The sequence below is a fragment of the Suncus etruscus genome, chromosome 3 (genome assembly GCF_024139225.1).
Source record: "Suncus etruscus isolate mSunEtr1 chromosome 3, mSunEtr1.pri.cur, whole genome shotgun sequence".
NCBI lineage: Eukaryota > Metazoa > Chordata > Mammalia > Eulipotyphla > Soricidae > Suncus > Suncus etruscus.
This window is the reverse complement of record NC_064850.1, coordinates 17,990,223-18,008,788: the sequence shown is the minus strand read 5'-3', so window position 1 is coordinate 18,008,788 and position 18,566 is coordinate 17,990,223. Positions and strand designations below refer to the sequence as shown.

Here is an 18,566-nt window from a genome sequence, read left to right as displayed (position 1 = left end):
TAAAAAACAAAAAAAGAGAAAGTAACCTGGTTTTGCTTTTCATGTGTAATTCAAGGGGGGAAAAATACCACATCTGAAATGGTGTGATCTGAGTTACGCTCCTAACTTCAACCTCAGTAGACAGTGGGTGTTGGCAGGTTAGAGAGCAGCACCTAACCCATCAAATCCAGCCTTAGGAAGGGAGGTGCTGCCCTCTCTGGGGTGTTTTCTGAAGAGTGTGGCTCTCATAAACTCTTCTCGACAGTTTCTCAGTCACATCTAGAACTGATGAGCACAGCCGCCACCTTCTCTACCTTATCAGTCTCTTGTATTCAGTGCCAGCACTTCCCCCCAGGCTAAAGTCGTGATAGTCACGTGTCAAACTCATCTGTCTCCACAGACCATAATTCTACCGTGCTTCACTTGGTTTGTGGAGAAGTCTGGCTATGCTGTTCAACACCTTTTAGATCTTTGCCAGTCCCTTTTAGTTTGCCTTTCTATTTGGTTTGTAATGCCCCTGCTCATTTTAGCTAACATCGTCTAATTATTTGTCTGATTAAGGGGCTCTAATGCCCTTTGATGACACCTAACAATTGGTCATTTTGACCCTTATCAGAACAGTGGGTGATTATTTCCGCTAGAATTCATTGTCTTGGACTTTTTCACATAATCATTATTTGCTTCTTAGTCCACACATCTAAGTACTCGTGGACCTAAGATTTTCTTGTTTCTTTCCAGTTTTTGTCTCCCCAAACTGTTGCTCAGTATAGATTCTCTTATCAGCTCTCACACAGGTTGATGTTATCACACCTGGCCCCCACATTCATTCCTAGGGAACCTTAGTTTTGGCACTTTTTAAAAATTGCTCCATTGAATATTTAATATCTGAAGTTTTCTCTACCTTAATCCTCATAATTTTAGGACTTTTATGGTTATTTTTGTAGGGCTGGAGATTAAACCCAGAGCCTCACAAATATAAGGGTATGCTATTATTGAGCTATATCATTAACCCAGAGGTCTTTTGGTTTTAATTGAATATAAGGTTTGTTCAGACTCTTCATGTTACAACATATATATAAAACATCATGTTTTATATAATATATAAAACAGCATGATGTTGGTTACCATTATCTAGTTTGTCTTTCTTTAAAAATATATAATAAAGTTGGAGCGGAGTAATAGCACAACAGTAAGGCATTTAATGCCTTGCACGTGGCTGACCTGGGTTCGATGCCCAGCATCCCATATGGTCCTGAGCCTGCCAGTAGTGAGCACAGAGCCAGGAGTAACTCCTGAGCACCACTGTGTATGGCTCAAAAACAAAATACATACATATATACATACATATACATATGTAATAAGTAGAATCTTTAGTTGGAAATGGCTCAAAGATCTCCAATTTTTGTCCACTGCAAAAGTCATGAATATTTTAGCTGATCATCAACTTCTCTTTTACGTGTTTTCAAGCATCTCATTCCATTTGGGGACTATATGAATGCTAAATTTCTCATAGTTAGCTGCAACCTACTTATCTGCTCAGGAGTCTTAGTTCTGTTTCTTTGCAGCTTTCAGCTTCTAGAAAAGTCCTCTCAAGTAATTTATGGTCTCTCTTTCAACATATACCATTGACTTCTAAAGACGTAGGTTGCTGACATATCATACACCTAAAAGTTCCTTGTCTAGGGAGAGATAGCTTCCATTAGTAGAAATTGAATTGTTTTCCCAAGAGGTAAGCTGTGTTCGTTAATAAATGTCTCCTCCAGCCTGACTGCTCTTGGGAATTAAGATTCTTAATGTCTCTTGTACAGCATGTCTGGAGTTTTTTCTCATAAACAGGGACTGTGGACTGTTGAGAAGATTTTGTTAGTCACTCCACCTATCTTCAAAACTCTTCAATTGATACAGTCTAACTCCTGAAATGCATCTCCATATATTCTGATGTTGGTCACAAAATGGAGAAATGACTAATTTATCCATTATAGAAATTTCAGTGAGAAATTTTTCCTAGGAAAAAAAATTTTTTCCCCTTTTAGAGTCAAATAATTGCTGGTAAAGCTTTCTGTATATGTGTTTATATTATGTCTAATGATGAGGACATGGCCTTATGAGCACATGGTCTGATGGATGCTATGTGATGTATTCTAATTATCATACGAAAAACATTTTCCTGTGGGTTATTACCCTTGCACAGTGTGCCTTAAAGTCTCTGCCTTGCTTGATTTGGTTTGCAAACTCCTGAAGTAAGCCATGTGCTCTTTATAGGGATGCCTTTCTATTTCTTGTGGGAGATGGCCTTCTCTCCTGCAGTGACCTTGCTGGACTCTGTTAGCTGTCAGTTTGTCAAAGGGGCTGCCATACTATTTCAGTACATTTCCACTAATATTTCAGGATGGTTTGTAACACTGCCACTTTTTAATTCTAGTATCTTATAAATTTTCTGCATTTGAGAATCTCCCCTATAGTAAGTTTCTCATGCTTCAAAAATTATCCCTAAAAATGCAAGGGTTAGAGAGATATAGTACAAGGCTTTAAGGCAGTGGCCTTGCAAACTATCACCCCTAATTCAAACCCCAGCACCACCTAGGACCCCTTCCCCTGAGCATGACCAGGAATGAATGCTGAGCACAGCCAGGTGTGACCCATAAACCAACTGTGTGCCTGTGTGTGTAGTTTTGTTTTTAAAGTAACTTGATTTAAAAGCAGACTTTAAATCAGACTTTTGGGCAAGATATTTTTGACAGTACATAAATCTAATCCAGAAAAAATCTCGAGGCATTTCTGGTACTGTGAAGTGAGCTTTTAAGCACTGACCCCACTTGGCCACTAGTCAGTCATTTATATTAACACTTTCTGCTGCTGTGATTTCTTCCTTTGACCTGGTTCCAGAGGTTTGCAAACCTGTGCAATTAAATTATTTATTTTATTACTGACAAACTGTGTTCTAGAGAGAAACCATAAAGAAAATTGAAATTCAGTGCTGAGTGATAAAGAAGAAATAATAGTTTTGACTTTCAGAAAGTCCAGTGCACCGGGAGGTTCAAGTAATTTATATTTAATCTGCATTCTATTGTTTATAGTTCTTAAAAGAACAAATCTAACAAAGATCAATTATTTATAATTCTTATATTAAATTATAAATTTATTACCAGCATTAAAATAAAAAGTGTAACTTCTGTTCACAAAGGATTATTAACAAGTGGAAATGAGATTGTGCCTCAGTGACTTTTGTTTTAGTAATAAAAAGCTCTTTTCAATCAAATTAGAATCTTCCTTTGTGGTTTTTTCCTTGGCTTAACTGATCCCTCCTCAAAACAAGTTATTGCTCATTATTTGAGCTACAAAGACACATTAAGACTGGAAATTTCTAATTTATATTTATTAAATATGAAAATATGGACATCTTTGAAAAGTATGTTGATTTCTTTCATTAAAATAATCTTCAGATGGGGCCAGAGAGATAGCATGGAGATAAGGCATTTGCCTTTCATGCAGAAGGTCATCGGTTCGAATCCCGGCATCCCATATGGTCCCCCGTGCCTGCCAGGAGCAATTTCTGAGCATGGAGCCAGGAATAACCCCTGAGCACTGCCGGGTGTGACCCAAAAACCACAAAAAAATAAAATCTTCAGATGAGAAGCATTTACTTGCTTGCAAAGGCCAGAATCTGTTCCTGGGGAAAAATGAAACAAAGCGATATTAGGGCAATAAAGTAGGGAGGGTAAGGGAATAAAATACTTGGAAATATTTCAAAGTGAATGAAAAAAGGCTACGAAGGAAGACAGCATCAAGGACTGAAATGCATGCTTTATAAGTAGGACACCCAGATTCAATCCCTGGTACCATATGGTTCCCCAGAACACGATGCGTTCCAAGCATAGAGCTGGGAGGAGCCACTGAGTGCCACTAGGGGTAGCCTCAAAATAAATGTCTAGTCACTATTTAAAACCTTTATGTAGAAATGAACGACAGTACAACAGTAGAACACTTGACTTGTACCCAACTGACCAGAGTTAGCTCCCTGAGCACCACCAGGTGTGGCCCCCAAACAAACAAAAAACCCAAGAAACAAAAATCCTTAAATAAAAGCCTTTGCTTAGATATGGTTTTCAGAACCAAATAGCTTATGATGGACTCTCTTTGGCTTTTAACCACTAGAAAATGTAGATAGGCAGGGATAGTGCTAGGAATACAGCTCAAGAGGAGAAATGCTCATTTCTTGGCATCTATAAGGCCCAGAGTTGATCCCTGACATCACATACCTACCCCACGCTCTGAATTTCTAGACCTGCACATCTGGGCCAATCAATGTACAGAACAACCCCTGTATCCTTAATTAAAAATAATTTAGGCATAAGATGTGCAACTACTACAGGTTCAATCTCTGTTAACACATATGGTTCCTCAAGTGCTTTGGTCCTTGAACAAAGCCAGAAGAAAGCCCTGACTACCATGGGGTGTAGCCAAATATCACCCTTTTCGCAAAGTTATAGAAATACAAGCTGGGCTGAAGCTAGAATGCAGCAGGTAAGGCATTTGCCTCACATGTGGCCGATCCAGGTTTGATTCCTCCAAGCACCTCTGAAAGTAATTCCTGAATGCAGAGTCAGGAATAACCCCTGAGCATTGCTGGATGTGGACCCCCAAAAATATAAAGTGAAAAAGACAACTTAGACATACTGGGGCTAAACCCAAAACAGAAAATAAAATAAGACATCTCTTTCTCCTCTCCTCCCTTCATCTCCCCCTCTCCCTCTCCCTCTCCCTCTCCCTCTCATCCTCTGCACTTCAGATGGCTCACCAAACCACACCTGGGAGTGATCTCTGGTTATAGGGCCAGGAGTAAGATGTAAGCACCACTAGGTGTGGCCCCAAACAAGACAAAAACAAGTTTCCCTAGAATAGAGTGGTGTCAGCCTTGCAGGAATAAATAAGGCTATAAATCTGATCCCCTGCATCACTCCTCATGTCAATAGAACCACAGCAACAGTACAGCAGCACACACACTACAAACAAGTGTGTATAAACCCAGCAAGCACCACAACCAAAAGCAGCATGTGCACAAACACAAAGTGTGTGACCCCAATGTGCGCCGGTCATACAACAGAAAGGGTAAAGAGGAGAAAAACAACTGATGAAAAAAAATTAAGTCACTGGCAAGTCATTCAAGAGGTGGGGAAGGAGGGAGATGGGGACATTGGTGGTGGGAATGTACTGGTGAACGGGGGTGTTCTTTTTATGACTGAAACCCAACCACAATCATGTATGTAACCATGGTGCTTAAATAAAGATATTATTCAAATAAAAATAATAATAAAAGGTCTGAAGAGGTGCCACTCTTACCTTGAGTGGAGATACTGCATTTGTAGCCTGCAGGCCCCATGTCCTGAGCAGCACCAGTGGAGTGGCCTTGGTGGAATACAGTCGTTTTAGCAGATCAGTGGCAGCCAGGAGAGCAGTGTTGTGACGCTGCCGGTCTGTTTCATAACATGTCAGATGGCTCATGGAGCCTGGAAGGAAGGTGGAAAGTTACATTCCTACTCAACATTGTCTTTTTTTTTTTTTTTTTTTGACTTTGGGATCAGACCCAGTGGCGCTCTGCACTTAGAAATCACTCCTGGCAGGCTCGGAAGACCATATGGAATGCTGGGAATTGAAACTAGGTTCATTCTGGGTCATCTGCATGCAAGGCAAACACCCTACCGCTGTGCTATCACTCTAGCCCCAACTCAACATCTTCCTTACTAGTACTCCGGACAGATTTATGTCAATGCCTAACTGCTGAGGGCCTGACCTTCTCAAGCTGACCTTTGAAGGATCATCCTTTTCTAAACCTGGACCCTTACCTAAATCTTTCCCATTGAAGGCTGCAGTACTGAGGTGATGAACCAAACTGGAGACATCCCCAAAGCCCATGTTGACACCTTGTCCTGCTAGTGGATGGACTCTGTGAGCTGCATCCCTACAAGAAAGCAAAGTTAAGGGGACCAGAGCGATAGCACAGCAGGTAGGGTGTTTGCCTCAAACATGGCGAACCTGGGTTCAAAATTCAGCATCCCAAATGGTCCCCTTAATGACCCAGGAATGACCCCTTAATGCAGAGCCAGGAGTAATCCCTGAGCACCACCTGGTGTGACTCTCCCCACAAAAAAAAAACAAACAAAAATGAAAGCAAAGTCAAGGTGTAGCTTCAAGCAGCTGATAGACAAAAGAACACACAGCCTGGCCCTCTCTCTTACCCAATGAGTGCAAGTCGAGGTCGAACGTACTCAGCGGCATGTCCCAGTCCGAGGGGGAACAGTACGCGGCTCTGTGAATCCACCCTGGCTACGCTCGGGGGAAGCTGGCGTGCAGAGACCCTGGTAGGCTTCAGAAAGGCAACTGCAAACTGTAGCATGGTGCCCATGGAGTCGACAAGGTCTGTGTGGTTAGCATCGCTCCACTGAGTAGCGTCAGTCCCAAATAAAACACAATGTAAAATTTTATCAGCAACTAGTAGGAGTTAAAAATGCAAACAAGGAAATCCTTTTTATAACCAAAGTGAATGGTAATGCCTGAATGCAACATACCTAGAATGAGAGGACCACAGTGACAAGGCCCCCAAACAGAGGCAGAGTCTCTTTACCTCCTTTCCCAAGTGTTTTAGGATCAAGGCAAACTGCGCCTTGGCTCCTCCTCTCACAAACCACCCCTACCCCTACCGTAACCATCAGCCACAAAAGAGCTCAGTCTGTCTGCAGCCCTTGCCCTCCAGACACTCCTCTATCCAACATGCCTTCCCACTTCCAATTCACCGGGATAACATCTTTTTTTTTTTTGGTTTTTGGGTCACACCCGGCGTTGCTCAGGGGTTACTCCGCACGGGGAACCATATGGGACACAGGGATTCGAACCAACCACCTTTGGTCCTGGATTGGCTGCTTGCGAGGCAAACACGGCTGTGCTATCTCTCCGGGCCCCCGGGATAACATCTTTGAGCACTAAGTGGGGGTACTCCCTTTTGGAAGCCCCTTTTCTAAGGCCTCCTCTATGTGATCACCTCTTCCCTGCTCTCACAGCTTCCGTGTTCAGCATATATTGTTGGAAGGTGTCAGGACAGCTTCCTGATCCTAGGTGTGTTGTCCAACTGTTCCTAGTTCCAGAATTTTCTCCACAGAAAGTCTTTGTAATTGCCCACTACAGTATGTTCAGTTCCTGCAGGGGGGCTGAGGTCCTTCAGGGTACATCAGTGTAAAGTCTTTAGAGTTGCTGCTGAACTGGGGGGGTAGGAGGTGGGATAATAGTCACAGGTATTTGGGCAAACATGATCTTATGGCTCAGCTTTGCCACTGGCTATGTGATCTCAGACAAGTTACAGAGCACTCTCTCCCTAGAAACCAACAGGATCTATTGAATTAGGGGCTGGATAGATAGCACAGTGGTAGGGCGTTTGCCTTGCACACAGTGGATCTAGGGCAGATGATGGTTTGAATCCCAGCAATCCATATGGTCCCCAGTGCCTGGCAGAAGCAATTTCTGAGCGCAGAGCCAGGAGTAACCCAAGTGCCGCAGGGCATGACCCAAAAACCAAAAAAAAAAAAAAAAAAAAAGAAGAGTCTATTGATGGGCCGGAGAGATAGCACAGTGGTAGGGCGTTTGCCTTGCAAGCAGCTGATTTGAACAGATGGTGGAGTTCGAATCCCAGCATCCCATATGGTCACCCGTGCCTTTTAGGAGCAACTTCTGAGTGCAGAGCCAGGAGTAACCCCTGAGCACCATTGGGAGTGACTCAAAAACTAACAACAAAAAAAAAGTCTATTGAATTAAAAATATAAACACACGGATAGATAACACAGCAGTGTTTGCCTTGCAAGCAGCTGATCCAGGACTTAAAGTGGTTGGTTCAAATCCCGGTGTCCCATATGGTCCCCCGTGCCTGCCAGGAGCTATTTCTGAGCAGACAGCCAGGAGTAACCCCTGAGCACCGCCGGGTGTAGCCCAAAAACCAATATATATATATAAAGACATAAAAATATACAAACACATTTGAAACACCTGTACCTGGCAAATAACAAAAGCTCAATAAATGCTAACCAGTAACATTTGTTTTGTTTTGGTTTTTAGGTCACACCCAGCGGCACTCAGGGGTTACTCCTGGCTCTACGCTCAGAAATCGCTCCTGGTTGGCACGGGGGACCATATGGGTTGCCTGGATTTGAACCACCGTCCTTTTGCATGCAAGGCAAACACCCTATCTCTCTGGCCCCCAACCAGTGGCATTTGAACTCCAGAGATCAAGGAACTACCCATGTTATCTGAAGCTGTGTTTGCTCCAGAAATAAATTACCAATTATTGAGTTACTCATAAGGTACCTGGTCTGTTCTAAGCATTTTCCATAAATTCTCTTACGTCATTAGATAACATTAGAGCTTAAAATAGGTCTGATGCTAACTACCACCCGTGTAACTGCTTCAGTCAACAGAATAGCAGCCCCTAACCTCAAAGGAACAGTTTTCACTTCTACTATTTTGTTTCCCTGAATACCCTCCTCCAGGTCACATTTATATCCTATTTTGTTTTGTTTGTTTTGGTTTTATTTGGGGGGGGGGGGGTTTGGTCCACATCCGGTGGCGCTCATAGAGTTACTCCTGGGTCTGCGCTCAGAAATCACTCCTGGCAGGCTCACGGGATTATACCGGATACTGGGAGTCAAACCCGGGCCTGTCCCAAGTTGGCCACGTGCAAGGCAAACGTACTACTGCTGTGCTATCACCCCGGACCTGGTCTTATTTTTTGAGAGGGGCCCCCAACTGATGATGCTCAGGGGACCATATGCAGTACCAGAAATCTCATGCAAGGTAAGTGCCTTCCCCTGTGCACTATATCCAAGCCCATGTTTCTAATCAAAGAGACACAGAGGTTTCGTTCCTCCAGAGCCAAAGCTGCCTCCCCAGCCCCTCTATGTCAAGCAGAGAAGTGATACTCACAAAGGCAGAGTTAATGGCATCTACAAACTTCTCCTCGTCCATGCCGACCAGTTCTGCTGCATGTGCGTGGGATGTGGACCAAACCAAGGAGCTCAAGGTGTCTGAGAGCTGTTTCAAAGGAACAACATCCAAACTAAGAACCAAAACTCTGATTGGACCTTTCAAACATCAAGTAAGAAAAAAAGAGGAACAAAACTAGCCCAAGCATCTCCTTGAAGCCAGAAAAGGCTGGAACAAAGTGAAGGAGGAAGGCTGGCCAGATCTGAAGGAGACTGGTCAGCAGAGCTGCCTACCGGGAGCAGAGCAATGGGCCCAGAGGGAAGAAATCTCTGCCAAGCAACGTTGTTTTCCGTGGCCTACAACAGAGAAGCTGGTGAGAAACGCACGTGAGCAATAAACATGAGCAGAGTCCCCGTGGAGATCCCAAGCTCTTACCTCTGACAGATGCAGAGTCGCCACAACGGCAGACTGGTCATAGTTCCAGCTGACGTTTCGGATTCCTGCCGCCTGCCGCACTGCCGAGTTGTGACCGTCTGCACCAATCTGCATGCAGGCAAGATTCTGCTAAGTCTTCCAACCTTTTTTTAATTAGTTTGTTTTTGGACCATACCCAGTTACCCAGCCTGTGTTCAGAATCACTCCTGAAGATTTTCATGGGACCATAAATTATATTGGGAGTCAAAATAAAAAAAAAAATAAGCACCTGATCCAGTATACTATTACTTCAGTTCATTTTACAGGTTGTTTTGTTTTTACTCTATTTGTGGGTTTTTTGTTTTGTTTTGTTTTGTTTTGTTTTTTGGCCACACTCAGCAATTACTCCTAGTTCTGCACTTAGGAATTCACTCCCGGTGAGCTCAGAGGACCATATAGGATGACAATGATCAAATTTGGCTCAGCTTTGTGCAAGGTAAGGGCAAGGCAAGGGCCTTCCTGAACTATCTTTTTAGCCCCTAACCATGTCTTAATAAATTGAACTTTGCCTCTAATAGTTTCCTCTAGTTCCAACTGTTAGCATGCTCCTGGGGATCAGTGACAGAGCATCAGGGAGGGTGTTTTGTCTTGCATGTAGTCAACCTGGGTTCGATTCTGGCAACCCATATGGTCCCCCAAGTGTGCCAGATGTGATTCCTGAACATAAGAGTCAGGAGTAAACCCTAAGCGCCTCCAGGTATGGCCCAAAAACCAAAACCAAAACTCAACAACAATAAAAATCCCAAACAACTGTGTACATGTCCATTTATGGTAGGCAAGTGTGTATACCACAGCCTTACTGCCGGCTTCAAGCAGCATTACCTATGTGACTCCAGCCTCAGCCCACAGACCTAAGTTGGAAAGCTGACCAAAGAGGGGACATCTGACCACAGGCTAAAGTCAATTAGCATTCCTTAGGAGACGAACTACAAAACTTTAAGGAAAGCTAGTATAAGGCAGGCCCTGGAGATGAAAGGCACCTGATCTAAGGTCAGGAATGTTGCTTTGTAAAAAGCAAGCTGATAAAAAGAGAAATAAAAAATAAAGATGCCGGAGAGATAACATGGAGGCAAGGCATTTGCCTTGCATGCAGAAGGTTGGTGGTTCGAATCCCGGCATCCCATATGGTCCCCCGTGCCTGCCAGGGCAATTTCTGAGCACAGAGCCAGGAGTAGCTCCTGCGCACTGCCGGGTGTGATCCAAAAACCAAAAAAAAAAGATGTCAAGGGGATAGTAAGCACATGACACTTAGGGAAAGGACAGCCTCTCAGGTGCTCAAGTATTAATACTGGCTCTGTACTCAGAAATTATCCCTGGTGGCTGGGGGGAACATACAGGATGCTGGGGATCAACCTGGGTTGGCAGCATACAAGGCAAATGCCTTACCCACTGTACTATCACTCTAGCACCAACCTCTATTATTTTATATAGATATATTTATTTAATATATATGTTATATATATAGCTGTTCCTGTCCCAATGATGCCACTGAGTCTATATTAACAAGATGACCCAATGGGATTGCTTCTTGCAGGTCTGGCTTGAAGGATACTGTAAGCAGAAGCCTTGCTTAAAATTAACTTTAACTACAGGCTAGCTCTAAAACTGAAGATCCTAAAACCGAGAATAAGCAAGATCCCAAACAAAATAAGAACCTTTAACTACCAACAATTTGGTCTGGAAGGTGCTGCCGTCTTCTAGGGTAATAAGAACCCAGGGGCTGGAGTCTGCCAGGGGGCAGGGCCAGGTATATTTGACTGCTTTGCTCTGGTAGAGAATTGTCACGCGATCTGGAGTGGTCAGGAGAGAAAAGCGAAGTATTAGAAAGGCAGTCACAGAAACTGAGGAAAAAGTAAACTAAAATAAGGTCCTTGCTGACTCGAAATTCACTCCTAGGGGCTGGAGAGATAGCACAGCAGTAGGGCGTTTGCCTTGCATGCCGTTGACAGGGGATGGACCCCTGGCATCCCATATGGTCCCCGAACCTGCTAGGAGCGATTTCTGAGCACAGAGCCAGAAGTAACCCCTGAGTGCCACTGGGTGTGACCCCCCCAAGTCACCCCCCCAAAAAAAAGAAATTCAATCCTAAATAAGATCTCAAAGTTAATTCCTGAAATCTGTGCTACAGTCTGAGAGCAGACAGGAAAAGGGAGGGAACTTGAGTGGAGTCCAGGCCTACGATGTATGAGATCCTGAATTTAATTCCCAATCCCCTATACAACGTAGCCCCTGAGCACCGCCACATACAGGCCATGTTAAAAATAAAATAAAATGAAATGAAAACGGTCTGAGAGCTGATGACAGAAGCCATGAAATAACTCAGTATCAGTAAGATCCCCAAACATTTCAGCTTTCTTCAAATTCCAAGCTTGCACCAGGCACTGCTCCTAGTCCTGCATGTTCCCCAGTCACTAGAGGCCTGAGGCATGCTTTCAAGTGCTCTCACATTTAAAAGGGTGGGATTATGTGGGTATTTACTGAGTTGTACCAACTGACACACTTCAAAGGGAAAAATTTTATGGTATGTAAATTACACCTGAGCTTAAAACAAATCCCAAGTTGCCAGTCAGACATTTCTGTGGTGGACACTAAGCCCTCACAAGGGATCTCTTCTCCTGGACTCATCGAGAGTAACTAGAAAGCAGTGGCCCTCCGTGAAGGGGGGAAGGAAGGGGAGACCCTCACCTGACACGGCCTCCAGCTGCCTAGTGAGAGCGTGCAAAATGACGTCGTTCTCCACGACGTAGCCCATGTCATCCAAGTTATCTTTATCGAACATGATCAGGGCCTCGGAGCAGGCATCCCACACCTGCACACAACAAAGGAGAGAGTCTCCATCATCCAGGGGTCAGGAAACTTTACTCCAGTCAGAGGCCGAATACCGCTGAGCCATGTGAGAGAAGCAGGAAGTCACAATTTGGATGGACCATGGCTGAGAGCAGCAACTGGGCCACAGAAGGGGTGGGATGAGAGGGGCACCACGATCACCCAGAAAGGCCATGCAGCTTTCTTTTTTTTTTTTTTTTTGGTTTTTGGGCCACACCCGGCGGTGCTCAGGGGTTACTCCTGGCTGTCTGCTCAGAAATAGCTCCTGGCAGGCACGGGGGACCATATGGGACACCGGGATTCGAACCAACCACCTTTGGTCCTGGATTGGCTGCTTGCAAGGCAAACGCCGCTGTGCTATCTCTCCGGGCCCCCATGCAGCTTTCTTAACAGTTCAGAAATAGGAGAGGTGGAGAATTCCGAGAAATGAGCCATGGGCCGGACCAAGCAGCATATGGTCACCAAGAACACGGCCACCCTGGCCTGGAGCGGAGGAGCTGCACCACGACCAGTGATCCTAGAGGTGGGCCAGGGGACACAAAAGGAGCAGCAGAGGCAGCTGACTCAGAAGGACCTGGCAATGAAAGCCAATGAGAGACCATAGGTCATCCCTGACCACAAGCACACAGGTTATTCACAAGGTTTGGGGAAAGATCATCGAGAGCCTCTGGCTCAAGCTAAAGGAGGCCAGGGGAAAGTTCATGGAGAAGGACCAAATAAAATAAACTCAAAGCCTTGGAGCCCACATTCTTGCTCATCCCGTTGGGCTGGCGGCTTCTAACCACATGGATCATGTAGCACAGTAGAACAGGAGTAGCAGGGACCAGAGAGATAGCATGGAGGTAAGGCGTTTGCCTTTCATGCAGAAGGGCGGTGGCTCGAATCCCGGCATCCCATATGGTCCCCCGTGCCTGCCAGGGGCAATTTCTGAGTATAGAGCCAGGAGTAACCCCTGAGTGCTGCCGGGTGTGACCCAAAAACCAAAAAAAACCAAAAACCAAAAACCAAAAAACAAAAAACCAGGAGTAGCAGCATGCCTCTTCCGTCCCCTGGCACCCCACCTCCTCATCCTCACTGTCTTGCAGAGTCTGCTTTAATAAATGAAAAGCACACTTTGCCTGTGTCCCAGCAGAAGATACAAGGAGAAGGGCCGAAGTGATGGGGAGCAGTTAGGGTAATTGCCTTGTATGCTGCTAACGAACTGCGGTTTGATCTCCCGGAGTCCAGGAGCAATTTCTGAGCAAATAGCCAGGAGTAACCCCGGAGCATCACTGGCTGTGACCAAAAATTAAAAAAAAAAAATAGGGGCCGGAAAGATAGCATGGAGGTAAGGTGTTTCGAATCCTGGCATCCCATATAGTCCTCCGAGCCTGCCAGGGACGATTTCTGAGCATAGAGCCCTGAGCGCTGCTGGGTGCGACCCCCCCCCCCCCAAGAAAAAAAAAGGAAAGAAGATACAAGGAGATAGAGGAAAGTCCTCTTGAGAATGCATTCCTACACTCTGGAGACCAGCGTGAGTTCAGATTCTTCCCGCATTCTTGGAAAATCCAAGTGTGGAATCCATTAGCTTAACACAAGATAAAGCACAGTATCTTGCCCGAGTCAGAGCAAGCACCTGCATTCGCCGAAAAGCTCTGCACCTCATGTTGCAGATGTGGTCCCAGGCACCAAAACCTACAAGAGAAAATAAATCCACAAAGCAAAGTAGCTGAGTAACCATACAGCCTTTCTAGCCCTGTCCCTCCAGCTGGGTAAGAAACCATTTTCTCCAATAATTGTAAAATACTTCCTACTTCCTACCTGGTGAGAGAAGCTACTCTATCCTACCTTTAGTTCTAGTTTATAAAACAGCATTAAAAAAAGAACCCAATTTTGGGGATTATAAGGAGCAAAACTGAGCAACAGTAGGTGCTGATAGTGTGTTTGCCTTGCTGGGCTCAAACCCTGGCATCCTATAGTCACCCCATCCCCACCTTCCTTTGTAACCTTACCTGATGGTAAGACCAGCCCATTTGGGAGGGGTCTTTGGTAGGGTGTGTGTGTCTGTGTGTGTGTGTGTGTTATTTCCATTGATTTTGGGGTGTGTGTGTGTGTGTGTGTTATTTCCATTGATTTTGGGGTGGGAGGGGTCTTTGGTAGGGTGTGTGTGTGTGTGTGTGTTATTTCCATTGATTTTGGGGTGTGTGTGTGTGTGTGTTATTTCCATTGATTTTGGGGTGGGAGGGGTCTTTGGAAGGGTGTGTGTGTGTGTTATTTCCATTGATTTTGGGGTGTGTGTGTTATTTCCATTGATTTTGGGGTGTGTTATTTCCATTGATTTTGGGGTGTGTGTGTGTTATTTCCATTGATTTTGGGGTGTGTGTGTGTGTGTGTGTGTGTGTAGGTGTGTGTTATTCCCATTGGTTTTGGTTTGGAGGCCATACCATACACTATGTGTGCGTGATACCATACAGTATGTGTGCTGTGTGTGTGTGTGTGTGTGATACCATCCAGCGTGTGTGTGTTTGTGTGTGTAATACCATGCAGTGTGTTTATGTGTTTGTGTCATCAGTGTGTGTGTATGTATGTGTGTGTGTGTGTGTGTGTGTGTGTGTGTGTAAAACCAAAGTCCCTGACTTTTGCAGGTGATCTGCAGGTGAACAGACAAAAGCCAGAGGAACAGCAAGTATTATAAACATGAGACAGTGTAGAACTAGAGTCCTGGAAGAGTCTCATTTGAGATGAGGTAGCTTTAGATAACCTTTAGGTAAGCCTAAGGCACTAACTAACACTTGGAGAAGATTAAGGACAATTAGCTGCCTTGTTGGTTCTATGTGTACATATATCTACATGCCAGAGGCCTGAGTCTGGGCGTGAAGAAATGCTGCTTCTACAAAAAAAAAATGAAGGTAATTAATTCAAAGTTCCAGGTCTACCAAATCATGACCCAATGTCACTAGCAATCACCTATATGACCTCTTCCTTTGACTATGGGTGATCTGGCCCATTTCAGGGGTCAGCATTGTCCATTCTGGTACCAGACAACTAATCATTCCCCACACAACACCCACCTCAGTGAGTTTCTTCCTCACCAGATTCTCTGAGGACTGCTCCTGGACACACTGGAAAACCATGACCCAGCAAGAGAGAGAATCCTCTACTTACTACTGAGAAGGGTTGCAGAGCCAGGGGAAATGGAGCTGACCCTATTGCTGTAATTTTCTGGCAATTTCTCCAACATCTTTTTGGGGCCTGTTTCCAGCAACAGGATTTTCTTGTCATGAAAGTGAGGATTGTATCCTTCAAAAAAAAACATAAACAAAAATACTAATCATTTAAGGAAATCCAAGATTTATTACCACTCTCATTTTCTTTTCTTTTTTTTTTTCTTTTTGGGCCACACCCAGTGACACTCAGGGGTTATTCCTAGCTATGCACTCAGAAATCGCTCCTGGGGACCATATGGGACTCTGGGGATTAAACCGTGGTTTGTTCTGGGTCAGCTGCATGCAAGGCAAACTCCCTACCACTGCACCATCACTCTGGCCCCTCTCGTTTTTTTCTGAGTTTTAGGCCATACCAGGGGTACTCAGGCCTTACACCAGGCTCTGCGATCAGGAATCACTCCTGGCAGGAAGCTCATGGGACCATATGGAATGTCAGGGACTGATTCCTAGATGCCAGGGATCAAATCCTGGTAAGCCGCATGCAAGGAAAACTCCATTCCTACAGTGCTATTGCTCTGGCCCTACCACTCTCATTTTCAAGAAAAACACATTACCCTAAAACAGTGGTCCTCAAATTATGGCCCACGGGCCACATACTGTATTTGTATCTGTTTTGTTTCTTCATTGCAAAATAAGATATATGCAGTGTGCATAAGAATTCGTTCCTAAGTTTTGTTTTTACTATCGTCAGACCCTCCAATGGTCTGAGGGACAGTGAACTGGCCCCCTGTTTAAAATTTGAGGACCCCTGCCCTAAAACATTTTTAGCACTAAAAAAACATTACCCTAAGCACTCAGGATACACATTATTTCCAGAACACACAAAAAGGAATGATAGAAAATGCGGAGCAGGATGCCACCATTTCAATTGTACCATGCACCATTTCTGCATGATAGAAGGCTTTTCCAAACACTGTAATACATGGACAAAAGTTTAAAGGTAAAACCTAGCAGGAGGCAACAGAATGCTTGACAAAGGGAAGAACAAAATCTAAAAGATAGGTTGTAGGGCTAAGATATCAGATATTTCCAGTCTGCAAAGAACTAAGGTACTGAGGGGATGAAGAAATATACTCAGGGGTTAGGATATTTGACTTGCATGTGGCTAGCCTGGGTTTGATCATTGGTATCTCATATGGTCCCCCAAGCATTGTCTGGAGTAATTTTGTTTTGGTTTTTTTTTTTGGGGGGGGGGGCACACAACAGTTCTGCACTCAGAAGTTACTCCTGGGTGGCTTGGGGGAACCGGGGTCAGCCATATGCAAGGAAAATGCTCTACCTGCTGTGCTATCATTCTAGCCCTTCTGGAGTAATTTTTGAGTGCAGAGCTAGAAGTAACCCCTGAACTTTGCCAGATGTGGCCGTAACACAAAACGAAAAAGGGATTAAGAAGAAAAATAGATTCAAGATAAAATAAAATAAAAGAAATTAGGGTTTGTGACTCTAAAGGGACCATCAATGATGAAAAGAATCAATTGGCCCAAACTATGCCCTCCTCCCCCCAGGCCATAAAATAAGAGTGAAAAACCAGTTTGGCTGGAGAGTTAATGCAAGTATTAGCCTAGCATTGGAGGCCTCCAGTTTGGTAACCAGCACCTCACACCTGCCCTACTTCCCAACTCTGCCAGGCCGAGCACTGCCAGGTAGAGTGGCCATGATTCCGGATGTCTGATGAGGAGGCCCTATTTACAAAAATAAATCAACTGGCCTAGAAAGCCAGTCCAAAGAGGGAAGTGAACCAGGAATGCGGCACTTGCACTCTTAAGTTCATCAGTAGAAGTACTAGGAGCAGTGCTGACTAGCTAGGTAACCTAAAAGTAAAAACAAAATAAAAAAACAGCCAGTTTTCCTTTTGATCCCTTGGCATCTGAAGGGCAAATACCAAAACCCAGAGGTGCTCAAGTACTTTATATATAATAAGCCATAGGCTAAGCAGATGCCTTTCCACCTACCTCCCCCTTAATCTTCATGATTTTATTTTTGCAGTGCTGGAAAAGCAAAACCAGGGTTGGTGCATGCAAGTCAAATGCTGTTACCCATTTTCATCCAGCCCTTCCTCCCACATACTTTATACCATATCTAGGTACTTAGAATACTACTACTACTACTACCACCACCACTACTACCACCACCACTACTACTACTACTACTACTACAACTACATATATATATATCGCCTCTACTACTACAACTACATATATATATATATATATATATATATATATATATATATATATATATCGCCTCTTGGCCTTTTGGCTAAGATCAAGTGTAGAATACTAATATAGGGGCCAGAGCGGTGGCACAGCGGTATGGCATTTGCCTTGCACGCAGCCAACCCAGGACGGACCCCAGTTTGATTCCTGGCATCGCATATGGTCCCCTGCGCCTGCCAGTAACGACTTCTGAGCACAGAGCCAGGAGGAACCCCTGAGCACAGCTGGGTGTGGCCCCACAAAATAAAAATAAAATATATAAAATAAAATAATAAAATCAAAAATAAAATAATTAAAAAAGAAAAATTAAATTAAATAAAAAATAAATTATAAAATAAAATATAAAAATAATCTATCAAATTTAAAAATAAAAAATAAAATATAATATAAAATAAAATAAAAAAGGAAAGAAAAGAACAAGTAAAAAATAAATAAAATAATAAAAACCTAGCAGCCCAGCCGCCTGCCACCACTGGACTGTTGGAGCGCTTACCCAAGGCACAGGCCATGGCGGCTCCCACCAGGCCTCCGCCCGACACCACCACGTCGTACACCGTGTGAGCTGAAGCGCTGAGGCCCCTCCGGGAGGACAGCAGCCCCCAGTGGGAAGCCGCCGCGGCCGCGTCCCAGCGACTCAGAACGACTCGACCTGTCATGTTGCCGACAGGGACAGCGACTGCGAGCTGCCGGGAATCACTTCCGGGGCAGAACCAATCGTTCCTCCAATCACACAGCCCAGCGACCCAGACTTCCGCCGGAAATGGCTTGCACCAAGACGACGGGCCAATCAAAACCATGATCCTTGCCTCCGTGGGCGGGATGAATTTGAGCGTGCTGGGGGTCATGGAAACGAATCACGTGTAGCCAATCAGAAGCCAGACCTACGAAGTCAGCAGCTGTC

At 44.5% G+C, this 18,566-nt stretch overlaps 1 protein-coding gene across 1 annotated transcript; it reads right to left on the bottom strand.

The window, feature by feature from the left end:
• Positions 1-3,594: 3,594 nt before the first annotated feature.
• COQ6 (coenzyme Q6, monooxygenase) lies at positions 3,595-18,330 on the bottom strand. Its single transcript, XM_049770409.1, has 12 exons — positions 18,159-18,330; positions 15,388-15,522; positions 13,859-13,917; positions 12,103-12,226; positions 11,083-11,207; positions 9,379-9,486; positions 9,237-9,299; positions 8,944-9,051; positions 6,216-6,418; positions 5,823-5,938; positions 5,320-5,486; positions 3,595-3,649 (listed from the first exon to the last, which is right to left on the bottom strand). The coding sequence occupies exons 1-12, from the start codon at positions 18,319-18,321 to the stop codon at positions 3,620-3,622; spliced, it is 1,401 nt and encodes a 466-aa protein (XP_049626366.1). The 5' UTR covers positions 18,322-18,330; the 3' UTR covers positions 3,595-3,619.
• Between the last annotated feature and the right edge of the window lie 236 nt (positions 18,331-18,566).

What these genes read in the sequence shown, in the direction of transcription:
- COQ6 (XM_049770409.1), bottom strand. Translation starts at nt 18,321, where the DNA reads ATGACAGGTCGAGTCGTTCTGAGTCGCTGGGACGCGGCCGCGGCGGCT. An exon ending in CGCCATGGCCTGTGCCTTGG is followed by an intron (nt 15,523 to 18,158) that starts GTAAGCGCTCCA and finishes TTTTTTTTGAAG; the next exon opens with GATACAATCCTCACTTTCAT. An exon ending in GAGCTTTTCGGCGAATGCAG is followed by an intron (nt 12,227 to 13,858) that starts GTGCTTGCTCTG and finishes TGTTGTGTGCAG; the next exon opens with GTGTGGGATGCCTGCTCCGA.